Below are 14,542 nucleotides of genomic sequence, written 5' to 3' on the forward strand. Positions count from 1 at the left end.
GGAAAGTAAAGTAGGAGGCACCTGTGCATTTGTGCATAGTTAAGAAAAGGACTGAGGGGCGATACAGGGTACATATGTAGATCTCCTATTTCAGGTCTTATTGTTGATTATCACATACATTTGGTCTGCCCCTCCTTAAAGGCACTGTGGGCCATCCAATGCAAGGAAACTTTTCTCGAGCACTCTTCCAGTGCACATTGTGAATGACTAGGGATTGGTCCAAATTCTCAATACTGAGTTTTGTGCCAGAGGCACTTTGGTTTCTGTTAGGTGCCTCCTTGTAGCCCAGGGAGAAGCTTTTGGTCAGTTAGTTAAACGTTGACATTTAAAACTCCTCGTGTAGAGTTCTTCTCATCTAACTGAACCGAGGTTTTTTTTTACTTTGAGTTTTTTCTAGTACGCCTTTGCTTAGGCTGGTTATGTCATGTCCTTTACGCATTTTGTCACCTTCAGTGATGCACAGAAAAAAATCATAATATGAAATCTACCATTCTCAAGCCAGTATTTTTTTTCCAGATCTTCTTGTCGCCTAGACCGCCATCTCCTGTAAACCAAATGGGTCAAATACTTTACCCTCTGGCCCCTTGCTAAGCTATAGCACCATGGCTTTAAAGTACTAGATTTTACTCCTCTAGAATAGACCAGTTAATATAAATGAACACTGGACACCTTCAAACATTTGCTTAAAAAAGAAAATGCATGAAGTTTAAAGGTGCATTACTGCTCTTTTGAAAGATGATAATACACATGGGTACTACACCCTGGCAAAGTGTAAGTCGCAACAGGCGTTTTTACTACAGTTGTGGGGGTGGGGGGGGAGGGTTCATCCAGAACAATCTCTTTAATGTTTAATAAAGCCACCTGAATGTTTTTTCATTGCTGTTGTATAGGTTGCCCTCCTCGTGTCTAGCAAATCTTTCCACAGTAGGTTTAGATTGCCATTTTGTCCATGCTTGCTTGGTCTCATTTTGAGTCGACTGCTAGAGGTTTATTAGTGGTAATGGTTTTACAATTAGTGTATGCATCACTATTGGCTGACCGGTTTTGAAATCTATGCTCTTTCTACTTCATGAAAATGTTTACCATTGGCATACATCCTCTCAGAGTTGGGCATCAAGAGGTAGGTCAGGCCCCTTGCATTTTCTAAACTATATAGTATGGCGGCCACTTTCAACCTATACAGCTTGTTTGTTTAGCAAGCTTGTATATAACATATGGATTACTTGTGATTTTATACATCCTTCAATGCTCTTTGTCACCTATTTAAATGAGCTTCTTTGTCGACTGAATTCTGGCATGCATATCTCCTTGGTGAAACGTTCAAGCATTGCATTTTTAGAAAGGTTCATTCAAGAGGATACTTATTAAGACAATGCAATTCTTCTTTCATCTGAAGCCTGATTTGACTTTACAGTTTCACCAGCCTTCGGTAGGCTTTCCAGTGGATTAAACTTTTTCCCACTACTCCTGCATTTTAAGGAGGTCGGGTAAGCGCCAAAGGGATCACAGTGTTGAGGGATTGGTGTCTCATTATAAGCTCCCCAACCCAGCATCCACAGTTCTCTTGTTTTTAATTTGGACAGGGTGCCCTATATTAAAATTGTTAAGGGGATATCCTGATATCAGTTTTACACCACTTTTTCTGCACTTTTTCTCACTTGAGATCATTACACTGTATGTTATGTTGTATTGTCTTCCCCTACCCTACTGCCCACCTCCAGTGTTGGTCTGCGCAGAGGTGTGTTAGCAGCCCTATGATGAAGCATAACACAGCTTGCTGTGTGTGAGGGCAGTTTTATACAGTTGGTGTACTCCCCCAACATTCACTCACCACTACATATATTCTTTATTCCTCTTCTATTCATGTGATTAAGATATTAAGCGGGAGGCCGAAGAGGGACGTTTATCCTCTCACCCCTCGTTTCTTGTGTTATTTTTACCAGTAGATTACCAAAGTTTGGAATATGACGAGCTTCCTGTAGTCCATGTTACCCAGAAACTCCTGCTCACACACTAGGTGTAAAGTATGGTACATTAGTGACACTGAGGATAATGTGCTCTGAGGACATACCACTTTCAAGGAGGAAGGCTGACACCCATTTTATCAAAGAGTCTGTGGCTTCTTGTTATGTGTATTGGCTCAAGGATTCCCTGAAGTTGTTAATTTGAAAGAGCCCACGGTCTCAGAAAACAGAAGTTACAAAGGTGAGATACATTTACTTTTTCACCAGACAGGGTCACTGAGTTGTGTTAGGAGAAAAATAAATCGAAGCTAAAATTTCTGTTCCTTAAATGATTGGAGCCTTTGCAGACGATGTTTTATTTTGTTAGAGTGGGTCGTTTTAGCCACAATACATGTTCTGTCCACTGTGAACGGTTGGTTTAAAGGACAGGATCAAAGTTTTGAAATCTGGTAGTATTACTGGTGGTGGTGTTTAACCTCGCTATCTTTTGAAGAAAAAGTTGATTAGCTACACGTTGCCTGATCGCTGCAAGGAGCGTGGTACTTGAACCAAGGTATTCTTAACCGCTTCTTACTAAGTAATCAAATTAATCTGCTATAGAGTAAAGTCTCTGCATTAAAACTTCATCTCACCTCATATCGTTTTAAAAATGTATCCAGGCACACACTTAACTTGATAACACAACAGTCTATTTCAGTTTTTGTATTTTTTTGATGGGTGGTCCGGCAGAGAGCAAATATAACATTATGTAAAACAACAGTTTTCTTAAACACACATCAGCACCCCAAGATGCGAAAAAAATACTTAAAGGCAGACCACTCTTTCTCTGCTCAGTAGTTAAGAGTAAATCTACACAATTGATTAGAACTTATGGGTAGCTTTTCCTTTTTAAACCTAGTGCACCTCAGTACTGTAGGTACCCTTTAGTGATAGTAACAACACATGGTTCACTAGTACGTGCCCTTTACCCGAAAAGCGCCTTTTTAATGCATGGTTTCCTCACATTCAAATTGGCGTTCTTTTGTATTAACCACTTTCGGCTTGTCCCATTGTGGTGCTGCTTGTTCTTCAGCACTTGCTTTAGTAGCCAACATTATCCATTTAACTTCATGGATGCCTTGAACAATGATACAAATGAACACCCTTTTAATATGTGACAACGTTTGTGTGAAATTTGCCTATTTTCCAATGTGCTTATTTGACAAGCTTAACTAATTAATTGCCTTCTTGTCTGTAATACATGGTACATGGGTAGGGTAAACTGCCCGTTAAATCCACACTATCAAACAGGCAATGCAAAATGGTTGGCAACAGTCTGTAATTGGATAGCCCTTGTATAGCACTTGATCTTTTTTAGAAGGCTCATGTTAACTATTTTAGCAGATATATAAAGAGAAAGTTTTATGCTCAGAAAAGTTATAGAAGAACAATATTTTATAAAGTAATCACTCTTTTTGCTGAATTCAAATGTAGGGATTAAAGGCATCATAAAATATGTTTGAGTGAAAACATTAATTTGTGAGTTTGACAAAGTACGTTCTTTGATATTTAAAGTTGGTAAAGAACAATAAAATAATCATTCTCTTTTTTTTTCCTTCTCCTTTTCATGCACCTGCTGCCTTTCTTCAATTTTCTTCCTTCTGCCTTTTAATGCAAGATCTAGCAGGTTGGTGAGACGTAGTTGCACCATATATAAATCAGTATCATAATTGCTCTTGCCCAAGGCTATGCTTGTTCTCTTGATTACTGCTGTTTCCGCAGATTCCTGACAGCTGGATTTCACTGAACCTGTGTGGAGTGGGATAACTAAGTGTTATAAGCATTTCTGTTGGGAATGCTGTTACCAAATGAGGGGCCTGTTCACAAAGATAAACATACTTACGAGTAACTTTACACATGAAAGTTTACTCTTACATTTTTGAGTAACTTTACTGCTTTTGGCTATCCACTATTTACAAAGGTAAGTGTAGACTTGCATGGCCTCTCCCCTGAAACAGGGAGAGGAGTCAGTAAAAGCCTCATATATGACCATAAAGTTACTACTAGTAGTGATGGTTTGCACTCTTGGCTGGGACCATCACAACCAGGTCGTAGATCTCCCAATGGTCAAGAATAGTTACTTTTAGAAAGGTTTATTTAAGTTATGACAAGTGAATATAGTTTACATTTTTTCCTGTTAAATATTAATGTCAAATAATTATTTTTTAGGTATTTATTTTCAAAGTAGGCAATCAAAAATAGACAATATTATGCGTAACTTAATTTTGAATAAAATATTTCGTTAATGTAAGTATATTCAATTAACATTATTTTTCAAAGATGTATTTAAAAAAACTCACTGTTATTTATTAAGAATTTCCAAATCTTATGTATAGAATAATTTTAATTGAGTATTTTGGAAATAACCTTACATTTATTTTAAAATGGAGAAATAATATGTATAAAAAATATTTAAAATAATTTTATAAAATGCTATTTTTTAACAAGCACAATTTACATGTATTTTTGAAATGGAAAAATAGGTTAATTTAATTTAACAGTAATTCCTACTTTTACTTTAAGTCCCTGTTGCCATTATTTATTGTGGTAGTGTGTTGTAGTACCAGTGGTTAGCCATACGTGCTGCTGGACTTACTCCAGCTCGGAGTTGTAGTACATGTATCGCTGTGTTTGGATATTTTGGAATTGCAGTTTGTCAAATAGTAATAAGCTTGCTCTTTTGGGGCTGGGTACATGTCATTCCCTATACACCCACCTAACCCTGCCTTAAAACCTTTTTACACATCTTCCATTTTTTTTTTTTTTTTTTGCAGAGTTTTATATAGCGCGAACTAGAACCAAACCGAATCGGGTATCAGAGCGCTTTACATAGCACCAGTTATGTTACATGAGGACACACTTTCATTTTTTAGGCATGGGGAGATTAAGTGATTTGGCCAGAATCACGGGGGTTTTTGGCGTCGTTACCGAGACTCGAACCCAGATCCCCAGGTCCGAGGTCGAGCGCCTTAGCCGTTAGGCCAACCCAGTTGTAAATATTCTCAAGTTTACACCCTCTCACCAGTGTTCTCCCCTATTTACTAATAAAAAATATAAAACATAACATGTGCGGAGACGTCCACAGTCGGGACTGAGATGTCCACACGTGTAAGATAGGAGATACTGAGGCATAGACCATAAGTATGCAATAGCAATCTGTAGTATGTTAGTTGTACTGTTGAAATACAGCTAATGCACTACAAAATGCAGTTTGCTAATAGGCCCCTCATGGTTCTTCTTACTGCATTTGATTTTTTTTAAATTTAATTTACACTAAATTGTTTTGTGTTTAAATCTTTGAGACTTCTGATTCTTTTGTGACTCTGATACTACAACCCTTTCCTTTTCTCAATTGCTGATTTGAACCATGGAACAGATTTTTCGTACTGGTCAGAAAAACTTGTCAAGTTACATTTAGTACTTGTAACACAACACTGAAGATATTGTAGAATGACAAATGCTCAATCTCAAGTTGTCATTCTGAAAGTTTCTTACTCGTAATGTGTTGAATGGTCCTCAGCCACAAACTCATAAGCAAAATAAGTAGTCCTCCAAATGCTAAAAGTGTAGGCAGCATTGATCAAAGCATGTTGAAGACAGTCCTTGTTTTCTTCTCTTACCTGGCAGTTCCTGTTAACTTTCTTACCAGGCACCTTCCTTGCTTTCAGTGAAGTTCAGTTCTGTTAATACATGGCTGAAAATGTGGTCATTCATTGGCTGGAAGCTTCTTAGTCACTGTCATAATGTTTTCTTTTGGAAAGTAGTGCCAATTGGTCATCTCATCCCTAAATACATTGCCTTAAAAAGGTCAGCTCAGCAAAAACATTGTCCCAGGTGGGCAAGTCACTTTTTTTGTAGGCTCGTTGATCCATGTCTTATGTCTGCATAAGACCGTCTCAACTGATTCATGCCGAGTAACTTGGTGCCAACCCCCTTGACACCAGTGCCATTGCTACTAAAAATCAGAATATGGTGAAGTTCTTGTTTAGACTTGTTCATAGCATGCTTAACTCAAGCAGCCTGTTTCCCCATGTTCTGAGTGGGGAGAGCAGTATAAAGGCTGTGAACCTATGTGGGACCTTAAAAAGGAAGGTTATAACTGGTTATGGAGAGACTGTGGAACAAGCTGTGCCTGAAGGGAGCATTCCACTCCAGCAAGGTCTTGCTTGCCTGGCTGATTTATAGGCCTATTAGTAAATACCAGATCTCTTGAACCAAGATGCCTAAACAAAATACCTTCTTAGCTTTAGGTTGACAGTATTAAACTGAAGCACTTTTTTGCAATTTGTTGAAGCTGTCCTCTATGAATTCTGTAACCAGCTCATCAAAGTTTGTTTTTGCATCAAAATTATCCTTTTTATACATATCCTTTACCTTTCGGAAGTTGTGTTCTGTCATAAAATGGACATTCGACTCCAATACATTTGTTGACTTCCTTGGGGAAAAACAACAAAGATAGATATATGATATAGTAATATGCACATAATTTCCCATCATTGTCTTCATTTGTCACTTTAATGAAATGTCACTATGTGCTGCGGTGTTTGATACTACTGTTGCAGACATGTGAAAAGTGGCAAGGAAACCATGAAGGTTATTAGAATAATATAGATTACAAAAACGTCCACTTTTTTCCACGTATAAAGGAGAGTGCCTTTTTTTGACTATGGATCCGTAGGGTGTTTATTGTAAGGTTTCAGGCCCTTTAAAGTCAACTTGACATTAAATGACTTGTGAATTCTCCTCCTGCATGAGGGGGATAGCATTAGACATTTGCCTCTAGAAGAAATAAAATAGTTGCTATCTTGTAGATCGGTTATAGAAGCCTCTTAATTCTCATTTATGGAATAGGAGCTCTTTGCAAAATGTGGCCTTTCTAATCTATGGTGCTTGCGTCCTCCCACAGAGGCATGAAGAAGCCTGTCCAGTGGGTGGTACCTATATTCCCTACAGTCTTTGTATTGGAACGTGTCTCTAACTAACTATTTGGGTGCTCATTTCCATGATTATTCCATCATAAAAGTTTCTAAATTAAGGAAAACGAAATTCTTCAGACAGTGCTCTTAGGTCTTCAGTAATTTAGCCAGGTGCACCTATTTGCTTTCCAGAACACTTCTATTTAGCCCTATAAATCATACAGCCTGATTCATCATTCTCCCGTTTTGCGAGCCCCTAATAGCGATTCATAAGGAATCGTTATTAAGGACTTGCAAAACGGGATTCATGTAGGAATTGCAAAAAATATTGCGATTCCTACATGTTCCTTATTTGCGATTAGCAAATTGCTAATCGCAAATAAGGAATAACTCCCCATGCATTCCTATGGGCCTACAGGCCCATAGGAATGCATGGGGAGTTATTCCTTATTTGCGATTAGCAATTAGCTAATCGCAAATAAGGATGCGATTTCAGGGGTGCAGGGGTGTCCAAAGGACACCCTGTAGCACCCCATAAATGTAATCTACATTGGTGTAGCGCACACACATGTCCAAAGGACGTGTGTGTGTAACATGCAACTTAGAAAAATGCATTTAAATGCATTTTTCTGAGTTTTTGCTATTCACCACGAGGTCTGACCTCTCGGTAAATAGCGGCCCAAAATTGCAATTTCGCAATTTTAAAATGATTCATGAATTGCATTTAAGGAATCTCAAATAGAGATTCCTTAAATGCAATTCTTCGCAAATGTGCGAATTCTTTAATAGCGAATTTTGCATTTGGGATGATGAATCCCAAATGCAAAAATTGCACTCGCAAAAGGCAAGATTCTGAGAATCTTGCCCTTTGCAAGTGCAATTTAGCTTGATGAATTTGTCCCTAAGTTCCTCCGTAGGTGCTATGTTACCAAATCACTGCTATACAAAGGTTCCAAAGTGACTGTTAATAGCAGCTGCCCATTCCCAGGAGTTATTTTTTGCAGAGCTCTTTCTACTGTTGAAAAGCTTAGATTTCCCAGTGTCATTACCATATTATCTACTCTTGCCTTTAACACTGCTCTTGGAGTATGCTGGGCATGTACACTCTTCAGAAGGAATTTATCCGCATGATGACCTTCACAAATGAGGAATAACCCCTCTCTACCCTATGTATATGTAATTCCTTTCTTCTGGTGCCTTAGAAAACAAAACACACTTGCTGATAAGAAATCTAACTTTTAGAGGACAGTCAGCATTTGACCAGCCAGCTTTTCCATGGCAAGCACAACCAATGTGATAGTCTGGTTCGTACTTTTTAAATGGATAATATTGCAGCATTCTAGGTCAAAATATGTTTTGCTTGGGAAATTTGTTTACACAATGTTTAAATAGGTTTCTGGAAGGAAAATACATTTTATAAAGGTTGCACAGTTGGATAGATGCTTGCTTCGTGCCTCCATGCTCATAGAAGTTGCTTAGCACCATCATCCTCCTGTCTTAGGCAATAATTTATTTTACCCTTTTAGCAGTGATTGCAAGTTCTCTGACTGTCTTCTCTACCAAGCTAAATATGGAGCCAATTTAACTTTCGCCATTGTACTCAGGGTTGCGTGTCGATTGTAGCAACCAAGACAGATTATATTTACACATATGCAAACAGAGGATTCTGATGTGCATCTAACTTTGATATTTAGCATTACTCAGTCAGATCAATAAAGATCTCAAGTTAGCTTGATTTTCTGGATGAGGATCAGCCATTGGAAAGTGATAATTCATCTCCAGTGGGGTCCCGGACAGTCCTCCTTTTCCCACCAACTGATTGAGTGTCCTGGTCCTTATGCTCTCTACATACTTGAGTTCGTTCATGTAACCTGTTTTGGAAGTTTCCCCTGCCTGTTACAGAAAAACAGAAGTCCTCCACAAAAAACGGTCCACCCATCATTTGAGCTTTTCCAAGAGAAATGCAAAAGCCTAGTTATCTTTTTTGATATTTCACATTATAGAAGACCAATTTAGTTTGTAATTTTTTTAGGCCAAACAAATGTTTTCTACTTGAGGAGAAAAATCACACCGAGTCAAATATTTTTAAGGATCACAGCGCTTTGTATAGTTGACCGGGTGTTTTGATCGTGCCTACCAGATAACACAGAATCTGCCACCTGGTAGCCCAACACCCGGTGCAGCCAAAAACTTTAACATAGCACCTTTAGAAAAGGTATTATTTTACAAAATGCAAGGACTCTCTCTTTAGAATAAGGCTTGGGGTTTTATTTCACACAATGCTCTCTAACAGAAAGGCTTTCCCTGATATCAAATGCACAAGATTCAACTACACAAAGATATATATATATATATATATATATATATATATATATATATATATATATATATATATATATATATATATATATATATATATATATATATACAAGCTATAACCTAAATGCATGAATAATACTGATTAATAAACACGCAGCACATAATATGAGATAAAACTCAAGCAAATATACTGGACATCCTGCAAGAGATTAGAAAGATATATATAATATATATAATATATTTATTTATTTACTTACATCAGATCATTACTTTGGCTGTGCATCTCAACTCACTGCTACACCACAAAGAAAACTCCTCAAATAATCAAAGCCACTGGCCAAACATCACAACGTCAATAACCAAAACTCAATATATCACTTGATGCAAGAACACTGCATCTCAGACTGGAGAAGTAAACAGCCGTGATTGTGAGACTCCGCAACCAGGGCCCACTCTGTGGTAGACGCGTCCGCCCCCGCTCAGATTCCAAACTCCTGGTTTACAAGTCCACAACCCTCAGCTTTAAACACACTAGAAGGTTCGAGAAAGACCTTCCCTTGGGCCAGAGGAATCTTACCAGAACTGGCCAGGTTCTAAGCAAGCATTCCCACGGCAGGAAGGAGCTCTCGCGCCCCCCTTCTCCAAATCTCACATATTTAAGCCTCTGTCTTGACGAAGCTCACAAAAGCCTTTCAGAATACATAAACAATCCCTTACAAAAACAGAAAGACCTTGAACGTGAATATCCCAAGTAACTTGCAAGGGCTACTGTGCACGCAGAAATGCTGAAGCAAGCCAAAGTCAGAAAACAAGATGACATAAGGTCATGTCAAAGCCAATAGTAAGAGCTTCATTATTCTCATACAACACCGGGCACATGTGCGCCTCACTGCCCACAACATTGCACTTTGAGACCAAAGGCTATATTCCACAACTCACTCTCTCTCTCTCCTGCTTTCAAATGCACATCCCACACGTTCTGCTCTTGGCAAGGCCGTCTTACTCCGTGACCGCTCCCACTGAAAGAAAGCAAGATTATAAGAAAGAGAAGCAAGGCAAATGCAGGACCGTCGTACATCCAGGCTAGGATGAAATAAGACACTAAAGTCAGTTACAATAATGGTAGTCAAAGGTCATCACTGGGTGTCAAACCACAAGAGTGCCTCTAGCACTACACCGGAATGACCCTACTTTCTCAGTCATTACTGGGAAGGCCACTAGTAATTAATTTGGTTTGTGGTTGGTGGTGCCTCTGCATTGTTGTGGATGCATGCATTCTTCTGACTGCAATGGATAAGTCTTCACTGAGGATCTCATCACAGGGGCAGCACATTGTAGACAGTATGTGGCTTTCGGACGATTGCCTGGTTGTTACGCTTTCCTATTTCTACACTTGTTTATTCCTAAGATACTTCAACACTCAATTGAGCTAGGGAGATCTAGCTATCAACTTATTTCCTCAAAGATGTATGTCCCAGTTTTTATAGATCCAAACCTCTTAATCGTCATTTGAAAATTGAAAGTAACAAGAAGTGGTATTTCAGTAGATTCATTTAAAGCCACCTAGAAGGTATACAGATCAGTGTTTCACATTATTATTCAAGAAACCATTTTACTATCATTTAAATGTAAACATTGCTTAGTTTTGGTTGGTCAATTTAGAACACTGCGTGTTCCATGTAAGCGCAGAGATACTCTGTATAGAGTCGATTCTAGCGCGTTATAATCTATAAATAAAATAAATAAATCTCATGTTCATCGTGCCATGCAATGCAGGACATGAGGAGCTTTTGGAATTTAGTAAACACTGATGGCACAGAGGACAAATTGGCTATAGAACCAAATTTGGGGGAAGAATTTTGGAAGGCCCACTTTGAATCCCTATATGAAAGAGCAGAGTTTGTAGTTGGGCAGGACACTGAGTACCACCACCTGCAGCCATCCATTTCTGCTGCACCAATAATTTCCCTAAAAGAGATAATGGATGCTCTTAGCAGGGTTACCCCCTGTAAGGCACCGGGACTAGGCAAGATCCCAGGTGACCTCTTCTGTAATGAGCCTAATATCTGGGCACCATATTTATGGACCCTGTTTAATGCTATCCTGCAGGGAATGCCGATTCCCAAGACCTGGCTGGGGGCGGAAATTATTCCTATTTATAAGAAGGGCTCCCCACAGATACCCGCCAATTATCGCCCAATAAGCCTCATAGATATCACCCAGAAGATTTACGCACAAGTTCTATTGGGTCGATTAGAGAGTTGGATGGAGGAGTATTCTATACTCCGCCCCTTCCAGGCAGGTTTTAGAGCTAGAATGTCCACAATAGATCAAATTCTTAGGCTGCAACTCGTATACTGGAAGACAGTACTTCTGGAAGGCGGCAGCCTTTATTTGTTATTTGTCAGCTTAAAATCGGCATTTGACCTGGTCCCTAGGGACAAACTGTGGTCCAATAGAAATGCCCCCCCCCTACCTCTGCTACCAGATGAAACTGCTCCATGAATGTAATTTTGCCCAAATCAAAGAAGAATGGTGAGCTCACTGACCCCATTTCTATAGAAAGAGGAGTACGCCAAGAATGCGAGTTGGCCCCAACCTTTTTTTTTGTCAATTTATTAATGGTCTAGTGGAAACCCTGACCGCTGGGAGGGATATTAATGCCCCTAGGCTGGCGAACCTCAGGGTTCCGGTCTTGATGTTCGCCGACGATACCCTCTTACTATCTAAATCCCCTATGGGAATACAGAGGGCTCTAGATATTTTCCATTCTTTTTGTAAAAGCAGGGGTTTAGAGATAAGTACACAAGAAACTAAATACATGGCTTTTAATGTAAAAAATACTACACAACCAAACCCCCAGCTAGATGGGAAACCACTAGAGAAAGTGACCATTTTTAAATACCTAGGGTTAACACTTACTGAGAAGATGGAGTGGAGCACACAAATAAAGAAGGCCAGCCTTAAGCTGGCACAGACAACGGGGGGTTGGCCAAAGTGCTCAGGAAGTGTACCCATAAAATGGTTGGGCCACTGATGGAAATTTACAAAGCCCAAATAAGGGGGGCGGCTTTGTATGGGGCAGAAATCTGGGGCCATCAGCCATCCGACCCCCCATCAAAGAATGAGAATTCCTTTACCAGACAACTTTTAGGCCTCCCGTCAGTACTCGACTTACGCCACTTCAAATGGATCTTGGGGTTGGTCCAATTGCAGAGGAAGCCTCCCTCGAGCCCCTTCTACATTGGCACCGCTTATGGAGCACCCCAGAATTAGACGCTTTAAGAGTAGAGCTAAAGGAAGTGCTGAGCCTGCAAACCACCAGCAAAATCCTATGGCTGGGTATATTAAAAACTCCTTAGAAGACTTGGGGATGGGCGACCTATAGGCTAACGCTGAAGGAAGCAGCATGTCAATATCCAAGAAGACCCTGTCAAAGATCTTTAGCGAATATAAAATTAATCCGCTTAAGAGAAACCCTGCGGTTGGTACATTGACTGCATCCTTTTTAGAGATCAAAGAGCAGTACAGCGTAGAACCTGTTCTTGATGTCATCCAACCTCCCCTTGCAAAAAAGCTGTACCTACAATTTAGGCACGGAGCACTGCCGCTTCGAGCCTTTACAAATAACTGGGGGGGGGGGCACTCTAACTCTGGGCTGTCTAGCCTGTAACCACGTTTCGGAGACAGTCCAACATGTTTTTTTCTCTTGCCCGGCATATAAGAAGGTCAGATGCCGATGGCTAGCACAGATATACAGAAACCTTGGAACAGATGCCGATGGCTAGCACAGATATGCAGAAACCTTGGAACAAATCATTGTGCAGAGGCCTAAAGGATTTTAAAATATGATACTAGCATGCCCATTGTGTACTCTGTCAACCGATACCTATTCTCCATGTGGTGTGTGCGCGCCGAGCTATTTTAAAATCAGGCTCTGCCTAATTTGGTAACTCCATTACTCTTTTGTGATTTCATACTGGTATCAACCTCACCCTTTTTTTTTTAAATCTCAAATACCGATAATGCCTATTTTAATGTATTTATTACATTTTATAATTTTTAATTGGAATTCTTTGATACTGTATTGCACATGCACTATATTTTCTGGAATTTATATGTATGAATTGTGATGTCTTTTTTACTTGTGCTTTTATGGTCATATTGGCCGAAATAAAAAATTCTTGAATTGAATTGAATCAAAATATATGTGAGAAAAGGAGAGGGAAATATAGTGTAAACGATCATAATGGGTTGGCAGGGATTCGGTTACTACATCTCTTGGTATCTAATTAGGACTGCTTTTTATCTTCTTAAAAAGTAGTGCACCACAATAATTGCTAAATAAAATATCCTCATTCAGAGCGGGATAAGAATACCAGAAATATTGAACAATGAGTTTATGTAAAAACATAAGCCAAAATCTATCATGTAAAGGGATTCCCTATTGCATCTCGGGTACAAATGTCTCTACCCCCCTTCCCCCACACACACTTTACTTGTACTACCTCATTTTTCTTTTTTGTCTTTTAATTTTAAAATATAGTGTTCTTCATTTAGGAGTATTATGGTTCCCTTGGTCTTAATATTACCTAATTAAAAGAGCATCTCCATATCGTTGTTCTTCACAGGTTGTGTTATTTTTTTTGTCCTCACCATTGAAGTACATTTTTGTACAATGCTCTTTTGGTTGAACCTGAAAACACAGGTTGATTTTTTTCAAACGGGAATTTCTTTTGAGCTGTTTTTTCCCCACATATCTAATATATTTTAGGCCTTTCCAATCTCATCCAGATTGTTATATTGCAGAATTTTATTCTTCTTTCTACATTTCCCCTTTGACCAAATTGGTTAGGTGATCTAAAACGCTATTGTTTACAGCAAATCATTTTTTTTCACACCAATAGGCCTATATTTGTCTTTTGTTTGAAGGTGGATCTTACTAGAACGGCAATTCCTTTTCAGTCCAAACTTAGCAATGCGCACACATCAAGCATTTCCTCAAAGTTTTTCCAAAACTCCAATGTGCGGCCCTTTACATGTAAAATTAGGTAACCATCTTTTGCAGAATCTGTTACTCTTTGATAAGGCACAAACCTTGGTATGATCCAGATAGAATAGTTGTTTCTAGGTTAGTATGGTAAATGCACTATGTTCAGAATATGTTTTATTTCAACAGGAATAGGAAAACTAACAATCTGTGTTGTTATATTTTCCAAACCCCAATGTTTGCAGTTCTATAGTAGTTCTCTGGATGCAGCTTACTTAATGAGAGCTTCTCCCATTTTAATGCTCGTTAAAGCT

General features: G+C 39.0%; 1 protein-coding gene across 2 annotated transcripts in view; it reads left to right on the top strand.

Annotated features, from left to right (window-relative positions):
• KIF3A (kinesin family member 3A) overlaps positions 1-14,542 on the top strand; it is a 302,929-nt gene that overhangs the window by 129,093 nt on the left and 159,294 nt on the right. The window contains exon 11 of one of the 2 annotated variants that reach the window (XM_078684197.1): positions 3,622-3,630. The exons of the other annotated variant lie outside the window; for it this stretch is intronic. Within the exon in view, the coding sequence (XP_078540323.1) occupies positions 3,622-3,630 (9 nt within the window). The remainder of the gene's footprint in view (positions 1-3,621; positions 3,631-14,542) is intronic. 2 annotated transcript variants of the gene reach the window in all.

This window comes from Lissotriton helveticus, chromosome 3_2 (assembly GCF_964261635.1).
Source record: "Lissotriton helveticus chromosome 3_2, aLisHel1.1, whole genome shotgun sequence".
In the NCBI taxonomy this organism is placed as follows: Eukaryota; Metazoa; Chordata; class Amphibia; order Caudata; family Salamandridae; genus Lissotriton; species Lissotriton helveticus.